This window comes from Crocodylus porosus, unplaced genomic scaffold (genome assembly GCF_001723895.1).
Source record: "Crocodylus porosus isolate Cpor-Errol unplaced genomic scaffold, CroPor_comp1, whole genome shotgun sequence".
NCBI lineage: Eukaryota > Metazoa > Chordata > Crocodylia > Crocodylidae > Crocodylus > Crocodylus porosus.
Window position 1 is genome coordinate 82,733,972 of NW_017728886.1, and position 21,976 is coordinate 82,755,947.

The window sequence follows — 21,976 nt, forward strand, 5'->3', positions numbered from 1 at the left end:
TTTAAAATATATTGCCAGTGGTCAGATTTTTATATTGCTGCTGGCTACAGCAAATAAGTGTCTTTGACTCCGCTATTCATTTTTCTTGTGGTTCTGTATTTTGTTTTTCCTTTATGGCTTTCAGTGGAAGTGAGAGGTAGCAAAAAGGCTGAAAAGCAAAAGCTGCATGACGTGGCACATAGTGTGCTGGACAAAATCTACTTTTTATCATCTTCTATTTGCCACATGCATATAACTGCATCTCGGGCAAATAGAGCTTGGCAAGATGAGCGGGTAGTTATTGCTTGAAATTTTATTAGGGTGGTTGATGCATTTGGAGATTTGCGATGAGCAGTAGTTTTCTTTTGTTTTTGTTTTCTTTCTTTCTCATTCAGTCAGGAGCTAAGGGAAAACTGGTCCGGAGCCTTGCTGTGTGTGAGGAGTCTTCCCCTCGCCTGGGAGCAGAAGGTCTTCATGATAATCAGGTACATCTGAAATCATTGCTGTTGGCTGCATGGTTGACTTCCACTTACACTTGCATGATTATGTTACTTAATTGGGCTTTTAATGCTACATTTGGGGAAAAAATTACATCCAACAATGCACAAGATTTTATGACGTTATCTGGTTTAGCGTGAACTATTATTTTGCAATATTGTAGTAGTTTAACAGTATGTCACAGGGTGTTGTTTGCTTTTTTTTCCAGACCCCCTGAAAATTTCAACAAATGGAAAAGAATTCAAAAGAATTCAGATTTAAAATTTAAAATAAATAGATAAAATTGTTCTTTTTCTCTAAGGCTCTCTCTTTGGAGGCTACACCAGATACAGTTCTGAATATGCACCGGTTTCTAGTTCAGCTGAGATCTATAATGCATCAGTCTCCCCAGTGTGCACTTCACAATAATACACATATCATTGACTCTAATATATATTGGCAGTGAAGAGGGTGCACCATCTGACATTTGGTGCAGATTTTCCAATATAAAAAAAAAAGCATGAATCAGTCTGTACTGGTGTTGTATTCCATTTATTCCAAAGAAACCTTCTTGGACCAAAACTTCATTTCAATTCAAGCCAACAGATTTAGACTATGGCAGACAGTCCTTTTTAGATTCTCTTCCAAAAAAGGTCATAAACTATTTTTTTTTTATTTGCCCACTGAAAGCAAGATTAGAAAAAAAAAAAAATCCTTAAAAGCTACCAGCATTGATACTTAAAAGATTCAGTTGTTTTATTGGTAAATGAGATCAGCCACAGAGAGAAAGAAGGGGAAAGATTGAGAGAATGGCTTTTGTGAGCTCAGAATATTAAAATCACATTTATTAAGTGTACTTTCTTGGAGTTTCCTCTATTGACTTGAAATGAAACAAATCAAACTCTCCTCTTAGGCTCATAAGTATGGAGAGGACTTTTTTTCTTTTTTCTTTTTTGAAAGACCAAAAACCAGATCTTGTTTAGCAGGTGGACTTCTCCAAGTTCTCACTGCTCTACAATGATGCTTATGCAGTAGAGCAATTGACAGATTATTTTATCAGTTGTTCAGTTGTAGGTATATGCTTTTTTGCTTAACTTGCGTTATTAGAAATGTGTGGCTTTTGTTCTGCATTTTATTTGTGTTTTCTATTGTTTAATGGAGAATGAAAGGAGAATAATATAAATATAAGAGATTGTATTAAACATCGCATGGTAGTTTATAATGTACTGCACAGGACGTATGTTAAACTCCATGGAGGTTGGCAGTTTTGGGTATAATATACCTCTCCCAAACTGCACCCTGATGCCAGACAGAGGAGGGGTTCCTTACATACATCCTTTGGTCCTACCCCATGTTTGACAAGGTACTGGCAAGAATCCTTGGACTGTTACAAAGATCACAGGAATCAAAACACCCCTGGACACCATTGTCTGTCTGAAAGACAATTGGCTCGGAGTAATCGATTAGATAGGAACTATACTTTGTTCTTATTGGCCTTTTGCTAACTAATACAGATTAGCTTTGCAAAGGAAAGCTACCCCTGCATTCTCCTCCTTGGACTGGCTGAAGGATATTGGAAGTATTGTGCCAGATGAAATGGTTTGCTTTCACGTTAAAGGAAAAAGAAGCATATTTTCAGTTTCTTTGGAATTTTTTTATTAGTTTATCTTAATGGTTTACAAAGCACAGGGTCTTAAGTACCAGAGAATGTATGGTACATTGCCAGCACTACAGAGTATGGATTGTACTGCAAACCTAATGTTTGTATTTATATTTGAAAATTTGCCTTCATTTTCCTGTGTAGGAAAAACTTGTTACCTGTATTACTTGATCTTGAACGCTTACCTGATGGTTCACTATGTCCTTACTTATAAGGAATGTTGCCTCTAATGTTATACTATTGATCTATCAGTGTACTATTGCAACTTGAACATTTCTTTTGTTGTTCACTCTACTTACCTTGTACCAATGTACTTATTAATATTGTATTTTACTATTGAGAAAAATCAATAAAAATAAATATAACAAAAATATATAATAGATTGCTTTCACGACTACAGCCCCTTTGTGTGTTTCTTCAAATGCAACCAAATACTTTAGTAGCATGTTATATGTAACACAAAGTGTATGCTGTTTGTTTCTGTGTTGTTTATGCTGTTTGTAAAGTCTGTTACTTTTTCTCTCTGGTTACTGTAGGTGCATTTTAATAGTCATTCTCAGTTTGGAATTAAATTCCTGAGGATGGATTAACTAGTTCCAATTTCTTTTTTAAGCAAAAAAAAAAAAAAAGAAAGAAATAATAGCAGAATCACCCTCCATAGGTAGCCCAGGGAATCTGAAGTTGGTCTTCAGATTGATTCATATAAAACCCTATTGTAATGAAAAATGGTATTTAAATATCTCACTTGGACAAGTGAAAGAGTGGGGGGAAAAAACACTTTAATCCATTGAATGCAAGCTGGCAGTACAGGGGAGCCTTATTTCAGATGCCTGAAAGTTCCTAATCCTTTACTGTATTCAGTGCAACCTTTTGTTAGCAGTTCCACCTTACAATAATAACAGTAGGGATTGAGAATACCGTCGTGTTTTGGATATATGACTTCAGTTTTACAGTGCCTTGCATCTCAAGTCTTTTGTACCACATTTCAGTTTCATGTTAAGAATAAGGCACCGATTCAGCAGAGGCAGTGTTGAATTCCTGCCTTACTGTGACATGTTTACCCTGATAACTGGCTTTGTTAAGATTTTTTTTTTTTGTCTTATGCTTGCTGTGGTGGCTGTTGGGTTTTTTTTTGTTTTTGTTTTTTAAAGTAACATTTTAATGACTCTGAGGTGTATAATAGTTATTGCAGGCATCACTTCAGTTCTAATATTCTGCTGCTTAAAATACACTATAATTTTGTAGAGATCCTTGCTTTTCTGTAAATCAATTGTCTTTGGAACTTGGTAATGAAAGGCAGCTTTTCTTATTTTTTCTAATATTAATTAATTAATTTGGATTTTACTGATGTGATGGTCATCACTCATCGATTATGAAATGTGCCTTATGTAAAAAGCACACTTTTAATATTAACTAACTTTTGCTAGAATTTGATATGAGCATGCATTTTTTACAAAGTTTATATATCTGATATCGTTAAGTCATTTTTATATAAAAAAGTGAAAATACTGAGACCCCCCCTTCATACAGTCAGGTTCTATTCCTTCTAAATGATCATGGCACTGTTTAAAATTTTTCTTAAGTACTAACCTGTGGATTTTTGGTTTTGTTTTGTTTTTGTTTTTTTTAAACTGCTGTCTCAAAAATCTAGTGTTGGTGCAAATGGAGATTAATTAGTAATAAAATCCAAAACAAAGAGGTCAAACACAGCAAATTTCCCAGTTTTCTAATAACTGCAGCTTCAAAGGGATTCAAGGTCTTTGAAATGCCAAAATCTTTACGACATAGGTTTCTGAAGCATTAGAGAAATTTAGTTAGTATAGGCACTTTATCCAAAAGTATAATACACATTTTAGCATTAGCATAAATGCAGCATTGCCAGATGGTTTTTAATGTGATAAACCTGATAACTTAATATGCTTAATAGGGTACTATTGATTTTATTATTTATGGGGAAGTGGATGATTATTAAAACCTATATAGCACTAGATGTGTTCATGGCACTTCATATGAATTTGCGACATATTTTCCATGGAAAAAATTATATTATTAAAGCTAGTTGTCTATCTAGCTATTAGTCTTTAACATCTACAGTTTCTATCAAGAAATAAAATAATGTAAGAAAAGATCCCATATGAATTTCTAATATTATAACAACTATTAAACAAATCTTGATCACTAGAAATTGAGAATAACGTGCCTTTTAATATTTACCAGCTAAGAGGTGTTTGGTTTGGGAATATTAAGGAGGATATTCTGACTTTAATGGGAGCAGGAAACACGCATCTGATAGCAGTTTGGCCCTAAGAATACATTAATTTATTAATGGCTTCAGGTTTTCTAACGGTGCACACCTTAATGTAAACCTCTGCAATTTGGAAGCCATGTACCGTTTACAGGATCTGGCCCTAAATTGTTATGTTTTTTTCAACAGGAATCAATACAACTACAGCTTTCAAGTTTCCCCAGCCTGCAAGAAGACGACAAATCTAGTAAAGATGACTCTGAGAAAGACAGAGAGAAAGAGAAGGATAAAAACAAAGAGAAAGATAAAACCTGTGAAAAACCCAAGATCAGAATGTTATCAAAAGGTGAACTTAAAAGTATTTAAATAATTTTTATGGTCACACATGCAAAACTTCTGAACGTGCATTTTATATACACTGACATCTGTCTGTCTGTTTTTGTCTATGCATTACACGTACAGCAAAAACTGTAGATATTTATATGTTAAACATCAACTTTAAGTGGATAAAAGGGAATAAATGTCACAAAAGGATGGGTGTAGAAGAAGGAGGTAACATATAAAGTCACATATCTATGACATTTCCTCATACAGCATAATGGTTTGTATATAGCAGCTGTTTAATACATAACTGTGTGTGCATGTGCAATGTATTTCAATATATGTATATGATAAATAATATTTATGTAAAAGATAGCGTAAGAATACATTACCTCTTTAGTGAAAATAGGTTTTGCCACCAAGATTTCTACTCCTATATATTGCTTATGCCCTATTGGTCTGTTTGTTAATGTTATTGAGAAATCTGTGCATGGCTTTTAACCCGTACTTTTAAAATGCCCATTACATATTGTAATTCTGGTTTAGCAGAATAGGTATATGCAAGATGATTTTGAATCCAATTTATTTTTTTATTTGCAATACATGATTTTAGCCATGTTACAAAACCACACCATAGACTCTTAAGGATAAGCATTGCCTGCCTGTAGGCAGGCAGATCCTCAGCAGAAGTGAATTGTCAGTTGCCTTCAGAGGAGGATGACAGAGCTCAACAGCTGAGAACATACCTAGTGTTGCGAAGACCCAAAACCCACAGTATAAATCTACTTTGAATACACTATTGCAGCTTGCCATGATTACCTACCAGCTTTCAGAAGTTACTGTTGCCAGTGTTTTAAAATGGTTAGAGTTCTCACTGGCATGGCATATCTGCATATGCTTCATGTTGAATTTGACAAAGATGTATTTAAGAGTAGTAAGTTGGAAGTGCTTGGATGAAATTAAACACCTTCTATGATATGGAAAGGGCAGCACTCGCTGTTAACATCCAGCTTTGGTGCTGCCTGTTGTTAGTATAGTACAGAGAAATGTAGATTTCCTCCTGGTGTTTCCTGGGGTACTCATTTTAAGTAGTAATATGCATGTACATTTTCGAATGTTTCTTCAGACTACTGACTTGAAAACAGAATTTGCCTCATGGGTGACTTAATTTTACCTTTTGAAATGAAACAATTGTCTGTTATTTTTTCAGATTGCAGCCAAGAATATACAGATTCAACGGGCATAGATTTGCATGAATTTTTGATTAACACATTAAAGAATAATCCCAGGTAAGTAGTCGTGCATGTAGTTAGACTCCTGGTATAGCCCTGGCCATATCATAGCAATTATACATCTTGTAGTACTAGTTTTAGAGAGTGCTGTTAGGGAGAAAGAAATGATGGAAGCATGATAATATTAACAAGAAGTTCATAAACCAATCAACCCCCACTCCATAGGCTTTCCAGTTTCTCACTGCTTAATTGCTTTCCCTGAAATTTGACCATTGTGCCTATTTTCTCCCCCACCCAACTACATCCCAAGACTCTTAACACTAACATATAGCCTATACAATTTGGAGTATTTTTATATATAGGCTGCAGTTTTCTCTCAGAACTGCTATATACAACTCTCACCATATTGTTAGTACTAAGAAGCCTCCTTATGCACACAATCAATCTGGAGCTGTAAAGTCATTGCACTATAGAAGTTGATCTTGACTGTATAAAGAAAGTTTTAATAAAGAACTTTGTACACATTTTATTTAAAATACTCATATTTTTTTTTCTGTTGAATTTGGGGGGAAAAAAATTGCATAGTACCATCTTTCACTGACAGGAAACCAAGAAATAATTGGGCAAAGAGCAGTTTATACATTTAAGTTAAAAATCTCTGGGATTTCAAAATAAATAAACTCCGCATTTCACATTAAAGACAGAAAAGCCCTTGAAGTATCCTATAAGTAAATGGTTTGCTAGCTGGGAGGGGCAGCTGGAAAATGTGTTGGGGGGAGTGCAGAGTTGTGGAAAATATTCAACATTTTACTAAAAAATTGTAAGTTGGATTCTTAAAGTTTAAAACAGAATATTGTGATTCAGAAAGACTATGGTTCTGCCTCCTCAGACTGCCTTATGTCATTATTTTTAATAAGTTCGGTGGCTGAATTATGAGCCTCACTGCATCCTCTCTTGCTGAAAAATTCATAATGGAAAATTATTTTTTGGTTCTATATATTTGTTTCCTTTTAGATAGATGCATGTGTTTTCCTTCCCAAACCAGAGTTCTTATGGAAAATTTCTTTTGGTCGAAACCAGATTTGCCATCAAAAGTCAGCTTTGATGGCAAAGTTTCAACCATTTGCTACTCTGAAAAGAAACATAATAAATGATATCTGTATACCTGCAATATCACCATTCCCCAGTTGTAGAAAGGGACATTTCCCTTAAGCCATTTGAACAGACCTTTGGGGCTGGAAATGTTGCCAGGCATTTGTCCTCTAGGAGTAATGAAGTCCATTTCTTACCTTGTCAGCATAAGCAGAGAGGAGGAAGTCTCTCTTTTTTTCTTTCACCAGGTGCACCAAAGCAAATATTAGAATCAAAATAGTTGCACCATTTGTAAATAAATAAAGGGACTCCTGTGATTAATGTAAAAGTTACACTGTTGTATATCTAAAAATATTCTGACAGTTAATCCTTCAAATCACCATGTTTCTCCTTATAGGGACAGAATGATACTCTTGAAAATGGAACAGGAAATTATTGATTTTATTAGTGACAACAAGTAAGTTAAGTTTTTGTTTATTGGTTAGTTTCTGCTATGTGAATATTTGCATGCTATCAATATATATTGTGTTCATGGAATAAAAATGCCGTTCATCTGGGAAAGATACTTGAGTGTTCTAAGTGCACCAGGTGCTGGAGCTTAGCACCTTGCAAGATCAGGTCCTAAATTCCTGACAAATTGCTTTCAGTAAGACCTACAGATTAGCATATGATAGCATAACAAAAAGCATGACTTTTCATTTTTATTACAGTTCTCTAATGGCTTCCAGCTGGCTTCAGTCAGTTATGCCGAAAAATAATTGTAAAGCTTTCATTGCAAAGGATATAATGCAATCATCCCTAAATAAGGATGTATAATCAAATATTCTATCGCTCAATTTGCTCTTCGCACTACAGTATTTTAATATGTTGAAAAATAAAATTAGACCTTCTTTTAAGGGATAAAAAGCCCTTGTTTTATTCCATGTATTAATGTTTTGTGCTATTGGTTTATGTTACTGGCTAAGAACAAAAAAAAAAAAAGAAAACAAAACAAAAACCCTGACAGTTTGAGGGGGAAAATAGACACTTTAAAATGTGGGAAAAGGGACGAATAAAAGGCTTGTCCTTTAAGGATATTGGTCAAAAGCTCATGATTTGGAGGTGGAAAAGTCTTTCCTAATGTACCTTGCCCAGATGTCCAATGATGTACTTGGAGGAAAAGTGTAGGGAAGGGAACAAGTACTTCCTGATATTGGCTGATGCTTAACTTAACCCATAAAAGTCTCTGTTTCATTGTTACTGACCACAGATGTACCCCAGGCCACCTCTACATGTTACAGGTATCATGCAGTTAGCTGGTTAACTGTGCATTACTTTGGGACTAGCTTCATGTGCAAAATACCTATCACGCCATAAAAAGCTCCAACCAGCTATAAAGTTAGATCTCAAAAATGTGTACTAACTTTAACTTGTTGCTACCGAGCTTTAATTTGCACATGTAGCAGTGTCTCCCCTGCAGTTGGGAGCCCCATCAGCTCCCAGAGCTCCCAGATATACAGTGGTGTACCATGCCCAGCCGGGGCTGGGAGTCTCTCAGCCTCGGCAGCTGCTGACTCTGTCCTGGCAGCATCCCGCAGCTGCCAGGACCCAGACCCCAGGCAGCTCACCTTCCAGCTGGGTCCCAGTAGTCATGGGGGTATAATTGTGGAGGCATAATTGTGTGGGTCATGGATCAGCTCTCATTGCGCCTTTTGTGTAAGTGTAGAGGGGACCCTGATATTTCCTAAAACATAGCCACTATAATTGGCTTTTTGCCTTCCTGCAGCAAACTTGTGTATACATTTGCAAAGGGACAGCATTAAGTTAAATTACTGCAGATCAAATATAAAAATATCTTCCTATAACATTCCCACCTCGGAGCAATAAAAGAATAACTGATCAGTGTGTTTTCTTCCAGCAATCACTACAAAAAGTTCCCTCAGATGTCTTCATACCAGAGGATGTTAGTGCACCGAGTAGCAGCTTATTTTGGGATGGATCACAATGTGGATCAAACTGGAAAATCTGTAATTATCAACAAGACCAGCAATACTAGAATGTAAGTAGCACCCTTACTGTGCTTTCCTGTTTCCTTTTCACATGAATCAGCTTGTATCAGGGCTACATGGCGTTTTTTTAAATCTCCATCTTTTGTAAATTTGTTATCATACATTCTGATTATGGGATGCTCTTACATTCTAGCAGGATTTCATGGAAAATTATCTGAGGTTTTGAACTTTAGAGCCTCAGTCACCCTGGTTGTTCTTATGCCAGAATCCTATATAATGCCGCTGGAGTAGAATGCTACTTTGCTGATTCCCTAACACTGCTGCATAATTATAGAAAGTAATATATTGCTTACAGTGTTGCTGGGAGCTGTGCAGGTACTTTCAAATAATGCAGAGATACTGGCAAGGCGCTCCTTTTCTTTATTCAGTGTCTCTCTGCTTTGAAGGTTCCTGTTCTGTCTGACTTGCCTATTTAACATTGGATTTTTTCCACAGATCTTTAGTCTATTACCAATACACCATTTTGTAATGCAGACTAAGTAATTAGTGCTTTTAACGGGGATTTGGCATGTGGACTGAAGGTTCTGGGGAATGTCTTTTAAAAACTATTTTGCTCTTCTACCCTATAGTTAGGGAACTTTAAAATACCCATTTGATTTTGATATCCAGGGGCTAAAGCGGTTTTGCATAAATTCAGCTACAAAAAATATAAAACAATGTGTAATCCCTTTCTATTAAACTTCTTCTTATATATGCCTTTTCTAGGTAACATTTCTTTATAAATTTTATTTTGAAAGCTTGCTATTCAACTATAGTAAGCAGTTTGGGGAGCTGATCTTATTGCCAGAACTCATGTACATTACCTAAGCTTCTACCAGTAATCCTATGATTTCTGAGATAAGTAAAGGTTGCAGGACTTGGTCCTAATGGCCTGAATTTTAGAGGTACAGATCAGAGGTACAGAAAAAATTGGGCCACCAAAGTTTTAGTAGGTGAGTTGTACCATTTCATAGAGAATCTAACAGTATCTTGTGTGTGGATGTATGTGTATGTGGAAAGAAGTCTGAGGAATGAGACCAGTTTTTCAGGATACTTCTGCTTGTTTTCAAACAAGAAATAATTTCTAAAATCCTCTACAAATTTTATTTTTTAATTTTGTATATCTTTCCTCTCCTCTCTACCTACTTATAGGTATAATTGTTATAGAATAACAGTGGAAGTAGAAACATCCAGTCAACAAGATAAATTGTGTTGCTAGAAGCTTTTAAAATGGTTTGTACTTTGAGCTTCCTTAGTTGCCTTGAGATACATCTTGTAGACCACTGACAGTGGACTTGCTTTGCCTCACTTAGAAAACACTTTCTCATCAGGAATTAGCTTCTAAACAGCAATCTGAAGTTCCACTTAGTGCTTAGGTAAAAAGTTTTGGATTTTGTCAGACCTGGTAGCTCCTATTTTGGTGGAGTGAGACGAGAAGGACAGTTTTGGTATTTGCATAGCCACCATCACAACCAGCACTAATTGGCGCCTTTGCTGGCAGGCTCAGCAAGGGAGCCCAAAGTCTAAATGGGCTTTTCAGGTTGAACTTACCTTTCAGCTCTGGATGTGTTTTCTGCAGGTTGTTAGTTAAGACACAGATAGAATTACTGAGAGAATTATTCCTGCCATTGTCCCTAGTATACTTGTTTCATGATTAAGCAGAGAGCTGTAGTGTTCTGCATGTTTAGTCTGTCTCTTCCATGAGCACTGAATAAATGCAATTTCTATTCTTTTACATAGTTGTTTAATGCAAAACCTCTTACCCTTAAGGGCATATTAATCTATTATCCACTGTACAGTATATGATTTATAATAGTTAGATGTGGATCTAGCGTGAAGCTTTGTAGAACTTGTGTTCCTTCCCAGGTGGAGATGGTGGCATACTTGTAAAATTCCCTTTTTTCTTTGAGTTGTGGATTTCATTATCAGGATAACTATGACAAAGGATTTGTGTGCATGGCTTAGAAAGGATTGAATGACACAATGTTGGATTTCAACAAAATGTATAAAAGTAAGATACCTTTTCTATAAAGCAAAAATCATGATGTGCTTTCTTTAAAAGACCAGTACTGTCAAAATGTTTTTGAATAAGAAAAAGCTGCAAATATAAAATGACATTAAAACAAGATGAGAGCAGTAACAACCAATCAGTTATTTAGATTAGCTGTGTGAACTGAACCGTTTTGAGATGGTGAAATTTAATTTCAAGAAATTATGAGATGCATATAAAAAAGTGCCTATGGCCCATTTACCTATTCCTTATCAATTGCTAGTTTTGTATGGGATTTTAACATGATTTTGGTGTGGAGATGGTGACTATGACTACCTGCTCAGGGAGTAGGTAGGAGAAAGCATAACCCAGAACTTTTTCACAGATTGTCCAGAAAATAGATCTGGGTATAGTTATAAACTTAATTGCCATCATCTGAGATACTTGCACACCATCAACAGATTATAGAACCCAGAATTCTGATAGACTCCACAATGATTTGATTTAGAACCTAGTGTTCTCAGAGGAAGCACTTTTACTTGGTTTAGAATTGGAACTAAATTCTGGGAACCCTTTGGCTAGATCCAGGTGTGCAGGGGTTTTCCCTTTAGCAACCACCCGTCCAAAAACAACAACAATAACAACAAAAAACAACTGGTGGGGGGAGGAGAGTGGTTCCCTGGCTTCTGTAGCCCCACACTGAGGCATCCTGTGCCCCAGGCAGCCGCCTCTGCAGCACATAGAGCAGCAAGACAATGTGTTCTGCTGCAAAACACACAGGTAGTGGCATGCACTGTGGAAGAGGGTAGTGGCTAGTATTTGTGCTGCTGCAAAGCAGATGAAAGAAGACTGAAAGTGATTGAAATACTACTCAATCAGGTTCATTTTAATTGTGACAATCTTAAGTACTTCTTGAATGTCACATTAATTGTACTGTTGGCCAAGACTGATCTAAAGGCCAGTATGTCCAATGACTGTGCATGCCGCATATCTGGCTTGAGATCTGGTAATGCCCAGCATTTCTAGGTTCTTTCCAACTGCCAGTTGAACATTATGAATCCCAAAACCACACAGCCTCACACACTAGACAGGAAAGAAGGTTTGTTATGTCACTTGGAGAATTTGCAGATGAAAGAGCCCCAGAATTGTTTACTGGGCCTCCTGTGATGTGTGTGCATGTTCATATGTGTTCCTGAATAACCGTACAGGACATATTTCAATTACTGCTGTGTAGGTAAAGGTGCTGTTATGTTCTCCTGTGGTGGAGTGATGGCTTGTGAATATTCTGCTGCTGTGTGACTCCCCCAAGAGTTAAATGAAGACAGTGTCTCCTATCATATGTGGACAGGGTCAAAATTCTGGAAGAAGATCAGAGTAGCAGCCTCTCCCTCCTCTTGATAACACCAGTTTTGATGAGATGGAATAGAAACCCTAGAAATGTAGTGTTGCAAAGCTAAAAAAGAGGAGCTGTTCAAGAAGAGCTTGGGTAAGCATCACCTGGGATAATTTAGAAACAGTTCATCCTGAATCTATTTCAGGCATTAGGCCAGATGACTCTTGAGTTTCCTTCCAGCTCTATTTTATGAATGATATTGTGGGGGGTGAGAAATAGAAATTTTAAATTTTATTATCTCTTGGCCCTCAGTAAGTCCAGTGAATTTCAACATGCCTGTGTATGTCGGTGCATGTGAAGATACTTGCTCAGGGAACAGAAATTTGAAGAGCTGTAGAGGTGGAAGAGATTTGCAGCTGAGCTAGGAGGGACTATAGAAAAAACATTATTTCTGTAACATCTTAAATTGTAGCTTTCCTAGATAAATGAACCATAGTGACCAATACACGTTCCCAGGATCTGATTCTCTTTGGGTTTAAGTTTCTTTAGGCTGGACCACTGAACCTCTGCAGCGTCTCACTGAAGTCTGTTCCAGTAGATCAGAGAGCATAATCAGGACCATGTGATCAGCTTACATTTGGAAGGCTGTAATACAGTATTTGTAATACAGTACTTTCTTATTATTAAAAAGCGTATATTATGTAAAGCAGAGTTCATAATATTAATCACTTATCGTAGAAATGATAACACATATAGAAGCCACTTCTGATGATATTCTTTTTATCTTGGGACCTTGTTGCATGTTACTGTGAGCTGCATAAACGTTGATGAACTTAGTGCTAGCTTGCCGTCACACCTTCCATTTGAGTGGACACACCTTAATGGAACAGGACCTGAGTTATGTGGACCAAGAGATAATCCTGCCCTAGAGTGGTATAACTTTTTGCTGGATAATGAGTGCTTTAAGCTGCTTAAAGATGTTAATGTGGGGACAATCCAGGGGTTAAGAGCTCCAAGACCCGCCCAAATTTAATGTGTAACAAGGCCCTTAGTGTTATATTAAAAGCAAGTCATTTTAAAAGCTACAACAGAAAACTTCCTAAATTTTATCTTCTGTAGTCCACACGAGAAGCATGAACAAGAAAAGTTTTCAGAAGTGTGGGTTTTTGAAATCCCCTACTTTGTTAACTATGAGAGTGCTGTTGTGACTCCATTATATGTATATTTGTCTGTCATCTGTGTGTGTCTGTCATCTGCCTAAAGACATAGCTAAAATGTATAGGCCACACAGGCCAGTGCAATATGATATAAGCATGACTTTGACATGAAGCCAGTATTTTATTTAGGATGGCCTAAATGAGTGCCAAAAATAATGCGCCATCACTTATTTTGCCTGACATGTATTTTATGGGGAGGAAAATAGAATACTTTAGAGAACATTGCAAAGGCTGTTGGTATTTTTATGTTCCAGTATATTCAGACTGATTACCCCAGTGATGATAGGTTATAATGGGGGGGCAGAGATGTAGGGGAGGTTTTTAAAGGTGCTTTATAACAGCAGATCTTATCACATGCACATCACCACATAAGCAAATAGGCCCAGCAGTGTTACTTGGCATTCAGGATGTTCAGTACCTGTAAAATGCAAGGGCTGTATTTATAAATTTCAATCTATTTTGAGGGCATATCACATCTCTTATGAAATCTTTACATTATATATAACAGTCACCCTTTCAGTCGTGATTTTCTAATATTCCTTTAGAATAGCAGGGTAGTGTGCCTTGTAAACTTTATAAGAAAGCAGCCTAATGGAATTTTTTTCTTTATTTATTCTGCTGCTATAAATCATTGTGTTTTTTAGATTTACCCTATTGACAGGGCTTTTGTCTCTTTGGCATGAATCCAAACATTTGAGCAACACTAGCATATGCTATTTGTATTTAATGGGTTCCTGATAATCTGAAGCTGAATTGGGTATGATCAGTGTTGTATTCCATCTAGACTGATCTATCTTCTTTTTATCCCGGTAGCTTGAGTCACAGTTCAAATTGTATTAATGTTTTCCATCCCAGAAAATATAAAAATCCTAAATAGTATTTTCTGACTAACCTGCATTCTTTGCATATACAACATCCAAACCATTATGCTAATATATTTGTCTGGAGCTAAGTTTGGCATATTTATTGTGCTATAACTCTTAAGTAAAGAACCATTGCAACATGCCTATAAGATGGCACTTGATAGAGGTAGGGATTTAAATAGCATGGATCTATTCTTAACAGACTCTCCCTCCCACCCCCAAACCCCCATAAAGGCAGGCCAAGAGTACTGGTGTTTAAAATATACTGGTTTTATATTTATATGATGGAACTGATTATGCTAAAGGGTTTCTGTAGCTAAAAGTTGTGACCTCTGGGGTGTACAGGAAAGTGTGGGTTTTTTTGTTTTTTCTCTTTACTGAATAAGGCATTAATTATTACTCAATTTAAGTCACTTTTATGTCTTTAAGCATATATTTGGTGGATGAAAAATATGCAGACAAAAATGTTTCCATATCTTTTGGATTTGGATTTATATTTGTATAAGTGAATGCACATTTCATGTTTGTTACAAATGGACATTAATTACAGCAATGCATTATCAGATAGGTAGAGGCACTGACATTTCATGGGAACACATTTTACCATAGGAAACTCTTTTGAAGCATTACCATACTTACTTGCATGTCACATGTGTCCTTTTGCCTTTAACTCAGCCCTCCAAAATTGGGGTGCATATCTTAAGCAGGGAAGCTGATTTTCTTTTTTTTCTTCACTGGCAAAGAGGCATGCAGGCAGTGTGCTTTAATAGCTGCCAAGATGGCTGCCACTTGTCTCTGGCCCAGGCAGCAGAAGGAGACGAGTCCTGTATTAACCCTTTCCCAGCAGTAACTGTTGGCTGAATACTATTGCTTGTGCTTCAACTGAGCCTGCCCAACTGCTCTTTCAAGTGAGCTGCTGCATGCAGTTACTTCTGGATATGCTGTCACTCAGCTGGTTATGACTCTGGAAAAATCTTTTTTTTCCCCCTATGTTCTGCCTCCCAAAAACAAGGTGTGTATCTTTTGGGGGGGGTATGGTATATGAGAAAATATGGTATCTTACATCTGTCTTAAAGTCACATTATCTTTATGAGAATAAAAATGATCAAAGTACTGATGTCACAAAGAATCATTGTAATATGAAGCATAATATGGTAGAATCCTCATGTAAACTACACTTCTTCTATTTTTCTTCCTGTGGTGGTCTGCGTGAATAGGCAACCTGAGGCTTGTATCTTCAAAGAACTAGGAGCCAATTTCTCTTCCTCTGCCCTGCACAGGTTTCTTTTTCTAAAGTTCCTTACACATTTAATGCTATTTTATTTCTAAGATTGGTATGGCTAATAACAGCTAATGGATACAGTAACTGTTGCACAATCGGAACTCAGGGATTCAAATCCAGTATGGTAACTGAGAAGCATCTGTGCAAGGGCTGTTTGTGACATGCAGAATCGAAGTGCAAGGAATTCCATAAGCATGAAATAACAGCTACTGCACACTTGCATTGGTTGACTCATTCTACTGTGGTTGAATATATATTCTCACATTAAGCACTATTCAGTGTATTTTTGTCTTTAATACAGTCCAATAAAGGAACTGATAAAACAATGAAGACAGGCAAACCTAATGTTTAAAAAATGGGCCTTCCACATGCTGTAGCTTTGATGGAACTAATGGATTGCATTCATAATGGATTTCCTTTTATAGAGATTTTTCATACAAAATTGCTTCTAGTGCAAAATAATTAAGGAGTCACTGGAAAGTAGGAGAGTGGTGGGAATATCTCAGACTAACTATAGAGTAGTAGGATTTAGGCATCACAGTTTTCAGCATTGCAGTACTCTGGCCCTTTAAGGGAATCCATGGCCCTGAATTAGGCAGCTAGGATCTCTGGATCATTTATGGGAAGAGTTGCATACCTCAGAGTGAGATTCGCAAATGGCCAGTGTGCTGAATGGGAAACCACCTACAATAGCCAGTATAAAAGTGAGATGGCCTCTGAGATTTGGACATCTCTGGGATTTAGGCATGTTACTCTGGGTTACAAGTAGGCGCCTCCTTTCATATGAGGTCCACATCCCTGAACCCATTAGTGTAGTTGCACCCTTTTTTGACACCAAAGAGAACCACTGGAGAGGGTGACATTTTTGCCTTTTTCCCAGTATCTTAAGGATTAGAGCACTCGCTCAGGAAATGGAAGACACAAATTCATTCCACCTGTTTCTGAAAAGATTTAAATTTGCTTCTCCAACCTCCCATGAAAATATTAGGCTATGGACTATTCTGGATTGAAGCACCCTCCACCCCTCCAAATGAAGCTTTGCCTTCACACAGAAAAGAATTTGAGAAACAAAGTTCAGGCAAGACTTTGTAGCTTACTGGGTGAGGCACTTGCCTGGTAGAAGAGTCACCTAGATTTTAGTCACTGCTCCAAAGACTGTTTAATTTTTTTGTAATTCAATGACTGATAAATAGCCATCAGGGAAATAGGGATTAAAATTCCAAGGTGAATGTCCTAGCCACTGGCATACAGTTTGTATTCTCTCATTTGTCCAGTGGATCTCAAATTATACCTTGCAACTAATGTTCCTGGTCAAACAGCTGCAACAGGAGGGAGTCTGAGTACTTCTCTCTTTTTTCCCCGCAATTCCCCACTAGAATAGTTCATAGCTTGATGGTTAGAGGACTCTCTGGGGAATTAGGAGATGTGGGTTTGAATCCCCTTATAGAGGATGGAATTAAAAAACAAGATCTCCTGGATCTTGGGTGACCACCTTAAGTTCTGAGCATTGGGTAAAGGGGACACACTACCTTCTCTGAGTTTGTGTGTGTGGGGCTTGATTTCATAAGCATGCTCTGACAACACCTACCATATCGGGCCACTTGGCTAGCATAGGCACAGTAATGCCTAGTTTGTGGATCCCAACAAAATTTAGGCATAAGGTAGGTAAGGATTGTCCAATTGGCAGCTTGTAAGACTCATGCAGCCTGCGAAGGTTTAATTTCCAGCCCTTGGGCTCCTGCCAGCCATTGCTCCCCACCTTTTGCTCTGGTTTTATCAGCAGCCAGGGTCTCTAGATTTCCCCTTCCTCCTTCAGCTTTTTCCTTTTCCTGTCCCACGGGGTGGTGCAGTGTGGCACAACCTGCAGTGCTAGGAAACACAGGGCACTTGCATTGCGCAGTTCAGTGGGGAGCCTGTGGGCAGAGAGCTGAAAGCATGGTGGGGGCAGCTGCACATGCAGTGTACTGCATGGGGGGCCTCTGGCTTCTGCCAGTACAGCCTATGCAGCATGAGGACCCCACTGGTTCAGCCCATGGAGCATGCGATCTCCAGCCACTTGGTAGTTGGACAGCCCTAAGGTAGGTAATGAGCTATTCAACCAGATGAAAACTGAACTTTTAGTCAAACTTCAAACATTCCTGGGGAATGTTAATGTTAAAAATATGCATGACTATGGACTTGAAGCACTTTCAAGGTTAGGTGGCACTTGAGTCAGAGGTTGAGGTCTGTAATTTCTATTTGGATGCCTAAAGGTGGGAGGCAGGCTTTTAAGCATCAAAGTCCTTCTGTAGATACACTTGTCTGCCATATGGTAGATAGTATGTTTTATGCAAGAATTTTGTAGCGTCTACCAAAGGAAGACAAACATTCTTATTGTTATTTATAGATGGAAAAAGTGGAGGCAAAAAAATCCAAAATGTCTACTTCATCAAGATATTTATAATTAGTTAAACTTAATTAATGGAACAGCTAAAACTATAGCCAACAGCTTAATAGTTAGTGTACTGTTAAAATCTCTATCTATGTATGTGTACAAGTGTGTGTATGAATATATGTGTGTTGAATGCTTTAAAACCTTGTTATGCAAGTTCTTCGTACAATGCCTGAAACTCATCTAGGAGAGAAGATTTCCAAAAAGAAAAAAAAGATGATAACATGACTGGCTTCGTAACTTAGCTTCTTTAACAACTTCTCCACACCAGTAAGTTCAGTCCTGTGGCCTTTCTTATCAGGATGAAAGATAAGAAATTGTGGCATACAAGTTAAATTTGGCCCTTAGATTCAGGGCTTTTACTTATTCCAGTCATCAGAAGCCCTGTGCATAGATCCAAGGACAGAATTTGTTCTGTAAATGAGACATTAGGGTTAATGAACCACTTTTAATGATTTCATCATTAATTTTCAGTCTATTATAATTTATCTACACCTAATTTGTTTGTAATTTAGGTGGACATGTACTTTATGGTTGTTTTTATATTGTAATGAAGTATTAGTTAAACATTAATCGGAGGACACCTACAGTGTTAGTCTGGTTAATCCTTTTGGTCACACTACTTAAGGATTTAATTTGTCATAAACTCAAAAAGCTGTGGCTGGTCAGTAGTTGGGGCATGGAAAGCTTCCAAAGGAAGCACTGCTTCAGAAAACAATTTTGGTAACTCAGCTGAAGGAAGGCTTTGCTTGAATCAGTAATAACTAAGATCTTAACCTGAAACATGTCCTTAGCTGTGTCTGAGAAAAGTGGTGTTTCTCCTATCTTATGCCTAGCACTCTCCAATAATTGTTCTGCAGAACTGGAAATTCAAAATTTCCACTGCATTCCATCCTGAGAAGTGGCTACACTTAGTAAAGGGTGAAGTAAGTGTTTTAAATTCAGGGCTTTATTTGCAAAAGCCCTGCATTTTATTTATTCTTAAATCAGTGAGTGGACTTTTGAAAGTCACCGGATTACCCTTTTCCCCATCTTTGCATTCCATTTTGGTGTAGGGGGGTATGAAGCCTTTATTATAGGTTTGTCTCTCTGACATGATGCACCAGAAACAAGAAAAACATTTCTTTTGCACAATCATTTTTCCTGCACTGTAAACAAAGGAGATTGCTGCTGTTACGTCTGCAAAGTGGATTTGGAGGATTGTCACAGGGAAGGTACTAACAACCAACTTAACTCTTCAAGCCAGTGAGTACTTTTGGAACGGTTTCTGATGTCTGAACTCCCCTGCCAGAAATGAAGAAATTATTCAAGGTCTGAAGTAGAACTAATCACATAAATTTATTATCTAATACAGTTTTAATTTGCATGCAGAGGGCATTTCTAGAGAACTAATGGTTTCTGCATTAGCCAGTCAGCTTTTTGGGACTAGGCTGCCTTTTATTGATGATTTTCAGAGCTTTGATTAATTTTTCTTTCTAACCTTTTAATTTTTAAACTCATTAAAATGTATATTTAAAATGTAATTTTAAATATATATTTGCAGTTATACAACATCCTAATTTTTAGATGGTTCCAGACTCTACTAGCTGGAAATAAATAGGTGCGGCACAAAAATGTTTAACTTAGATAGATATCCTGAATATTAAGGGCTAAATCCAAGGAGGGCAAAGTAGATTCTACCAATGCAGAAATAATCAGTGCCCAATCTTCCAGACTACAGCAGAACAACCTTGTGGCTCTTTATGTTGAATTCTTTCTATGTGGGCCTAATAGCAGGTGCCACATAGATGTGCTGTTCTTGTTTCTCTTCAGCCTTCTTGCTATGCACTAGCATGGACACAGAACTAAACTCCTTGGCACACAGAATGAGGATCTATAGCCCTTCTTCCAGAAATCTTTCCTTTGTCTTTGTGTCAGCTGCAATAGTTCCATTATGTTCCTGGTTCATGTAGATTATAGCCAGAGTTTAAAATTTTGTACCTGTAGTTCTGGCCTTAATATTTTTCTTTATTCAGGAGAAACTTTCCATCTTTTTTCTTCTTAATATGAACAGTGGATGCTTTTCTGGAAGTTTTGTTTCATCCAAACTTGAATTGTTTTTCTGACACCTGAATTAGTACAGCAAATAGGCAACATTTAATTGTCTGAGACAGATGATCTAAACTCTGTAAATCTGTGGAAAACTTCAGGATTTGGCCCTCTGCTTGAGCCTAAAATTAATTAAATTATTGAATGTATTGGAAAGTCCACAGCACTTGATATTAGAAAGAAATTTGGAGATGAGCAATGGATCTATTTATTTCATCCTTCCGTCATTGAATTCACATTGGTTAAAAATGGGAGTGGGATCAGGGTTATTAGCAATTACGCTAAACACTAAAAAATCAAAGGTCTGATTATATATTTGTCATGCTGGGATATGGATGGCCATGGCTGGGGCCACTGAGTGGTCAAGGTGATGACCAGGGTCAAGAGAGACGAGCAGAATCCACAGACAATCCAAGGCAGGAAGCCAGGAGGTCAATCTTAGAGTGGGGTCTAGCAGTGAGCTAAGTTAGGAAGCCAAGTAGAAAATGGACTCTGAGAGCAAGCCGGGTCAAGATGCTATGAGGTCAAGCAAAGAGTAGAGTTAGAGAGCAAGTTGAAGGGAACAGCAAAGTGATGATACTAAGATGGGGGGAGAAGTGGGCACAATAGAAGGGAGAAATAGTCTGCAATCGGACCCAGACAGGGGTGGATGAATGAGAACAAGATGGGTTTCAACACTGACCAAGTGCAAGGTACTGCACCTGGTGGGGGAAGAACTAGCAGTATACCTACAGGCTGGAGAACTCCCTACTCGTCAGTGCAGAGGCAGAAAAGGATCTTGGAGTCATCATTGATGCCAAGTTGAACACGGGCCGGCAGTGTGGGGATGCAGTCAGGAAGGCCAACCGCACCTGGTCATGCATCCACAAATGCATCTCAAGCAGGTCCAGGGAGGTGATCCTCCCCCTCTATGCGGCACTGGTCAGGCTGCAGTTGGAGTACTGCGTCCAGTTCTGGGTGCCACACTTCAAGAGGGATGTGGACAACATGGAGAGGGTCCAGAGGAGGGCCACTTGCATGATCGGGGTCAGCAGGGCAGGCCCTACAACGAGAGGCTCAGGGACCTGAACTGTTCAGCCTCTACAAGAGAAGGCTGAGGAGGGGATCTAGTGGCCATCTATAAACTGGCCAAGGGAGACCAGCAGGCAATGGGAGAGTCCCTGTTCCCCTGACTACTATCGGGAGTAACAAGGAATGATGGGCATAAGTTGAGTGAGAGTAGATTCAGGCTAGACATCAGGAGACACTACTTCATGGTCAGGGTGGCTAGGAGCTGGAACCAACTTCTGAGAGAAGTGGTGCTGGCTCCTACCCTAGGAGTCTTTAAGAGGAGACTAGATGAACACCTTGCTGGGGTCGTTTGACCCCAGTACTCTTTCCTGCCATGGCAGAGGGTTGGACTTGATCTGCTCGGGTCTCTTCTGACCCTGCCAACTATGAAACTTGAAATCAAGCTGAACCCTGTTGCCCAGACACTGCCTTTCCTGCCCAGGGGTTTACATGGGAGACGTGGAGGGTCAGCTGATTCTGACTAGCCACTCCAGTGACGGGGAGTGGAGGGTTAGTCCCTGCTGGAGGCTTCAGGCCAGCCTTGCCCAGTCTGGGTGCTCTGCTATGGAGTGTCAGGCCCCGGTGAAGCCAAAGCCCCAAGTTCAAGACCACAGCCTGACAGCAAATAACATTGCTTCCACGTAGGTTACTATTCTTTTTCCCCTCCCTTCTCCCTTCCCTTCATCCCA

The 21,976-nt window shown here is 38.2% G+C and overlaps 1 protein-coding gene across 16 annotated transcripts in view; it reads left to right on the forward strand.

Annotated features, from left to right (window-relative positions):
- Positions 1 to 21,976, forward strand: part of ARPP21 (cAMP regulated phosphoprotein 21) — a 186,752-nt gene that overhangs the window by 48,659 nt on the left and 116,117 nt on the right. For all 16 annotated transcript variants that reach the window (XM_019538053.1, XM_019538070.1, XM_019538093.1 and 13 more), the window contains exons 5-9: positions 375 to 464; positions 4,551 to 4,707; positions 5,893 to 5,971; positions 7,404 to 7,463; positions 8,904 to 9,044. In XM_019538053.1, coding sequence (XP_019393598.1) covers positions 375 to 464; positions 4,551 to 4,707; positions 5,893 to 5,971; positions 7,404 to 7,463; positions 8,904 to 9,044 — 527 coding nt within the window. The remainder of the gene's footprint in view (positions 1 to 374; positions 465 to 4,550; positions 4,708 to 5,892; positions 5,972 to 7,403; positions 7,464 to 8,903; positions 9,045 to 21,976) is intronic.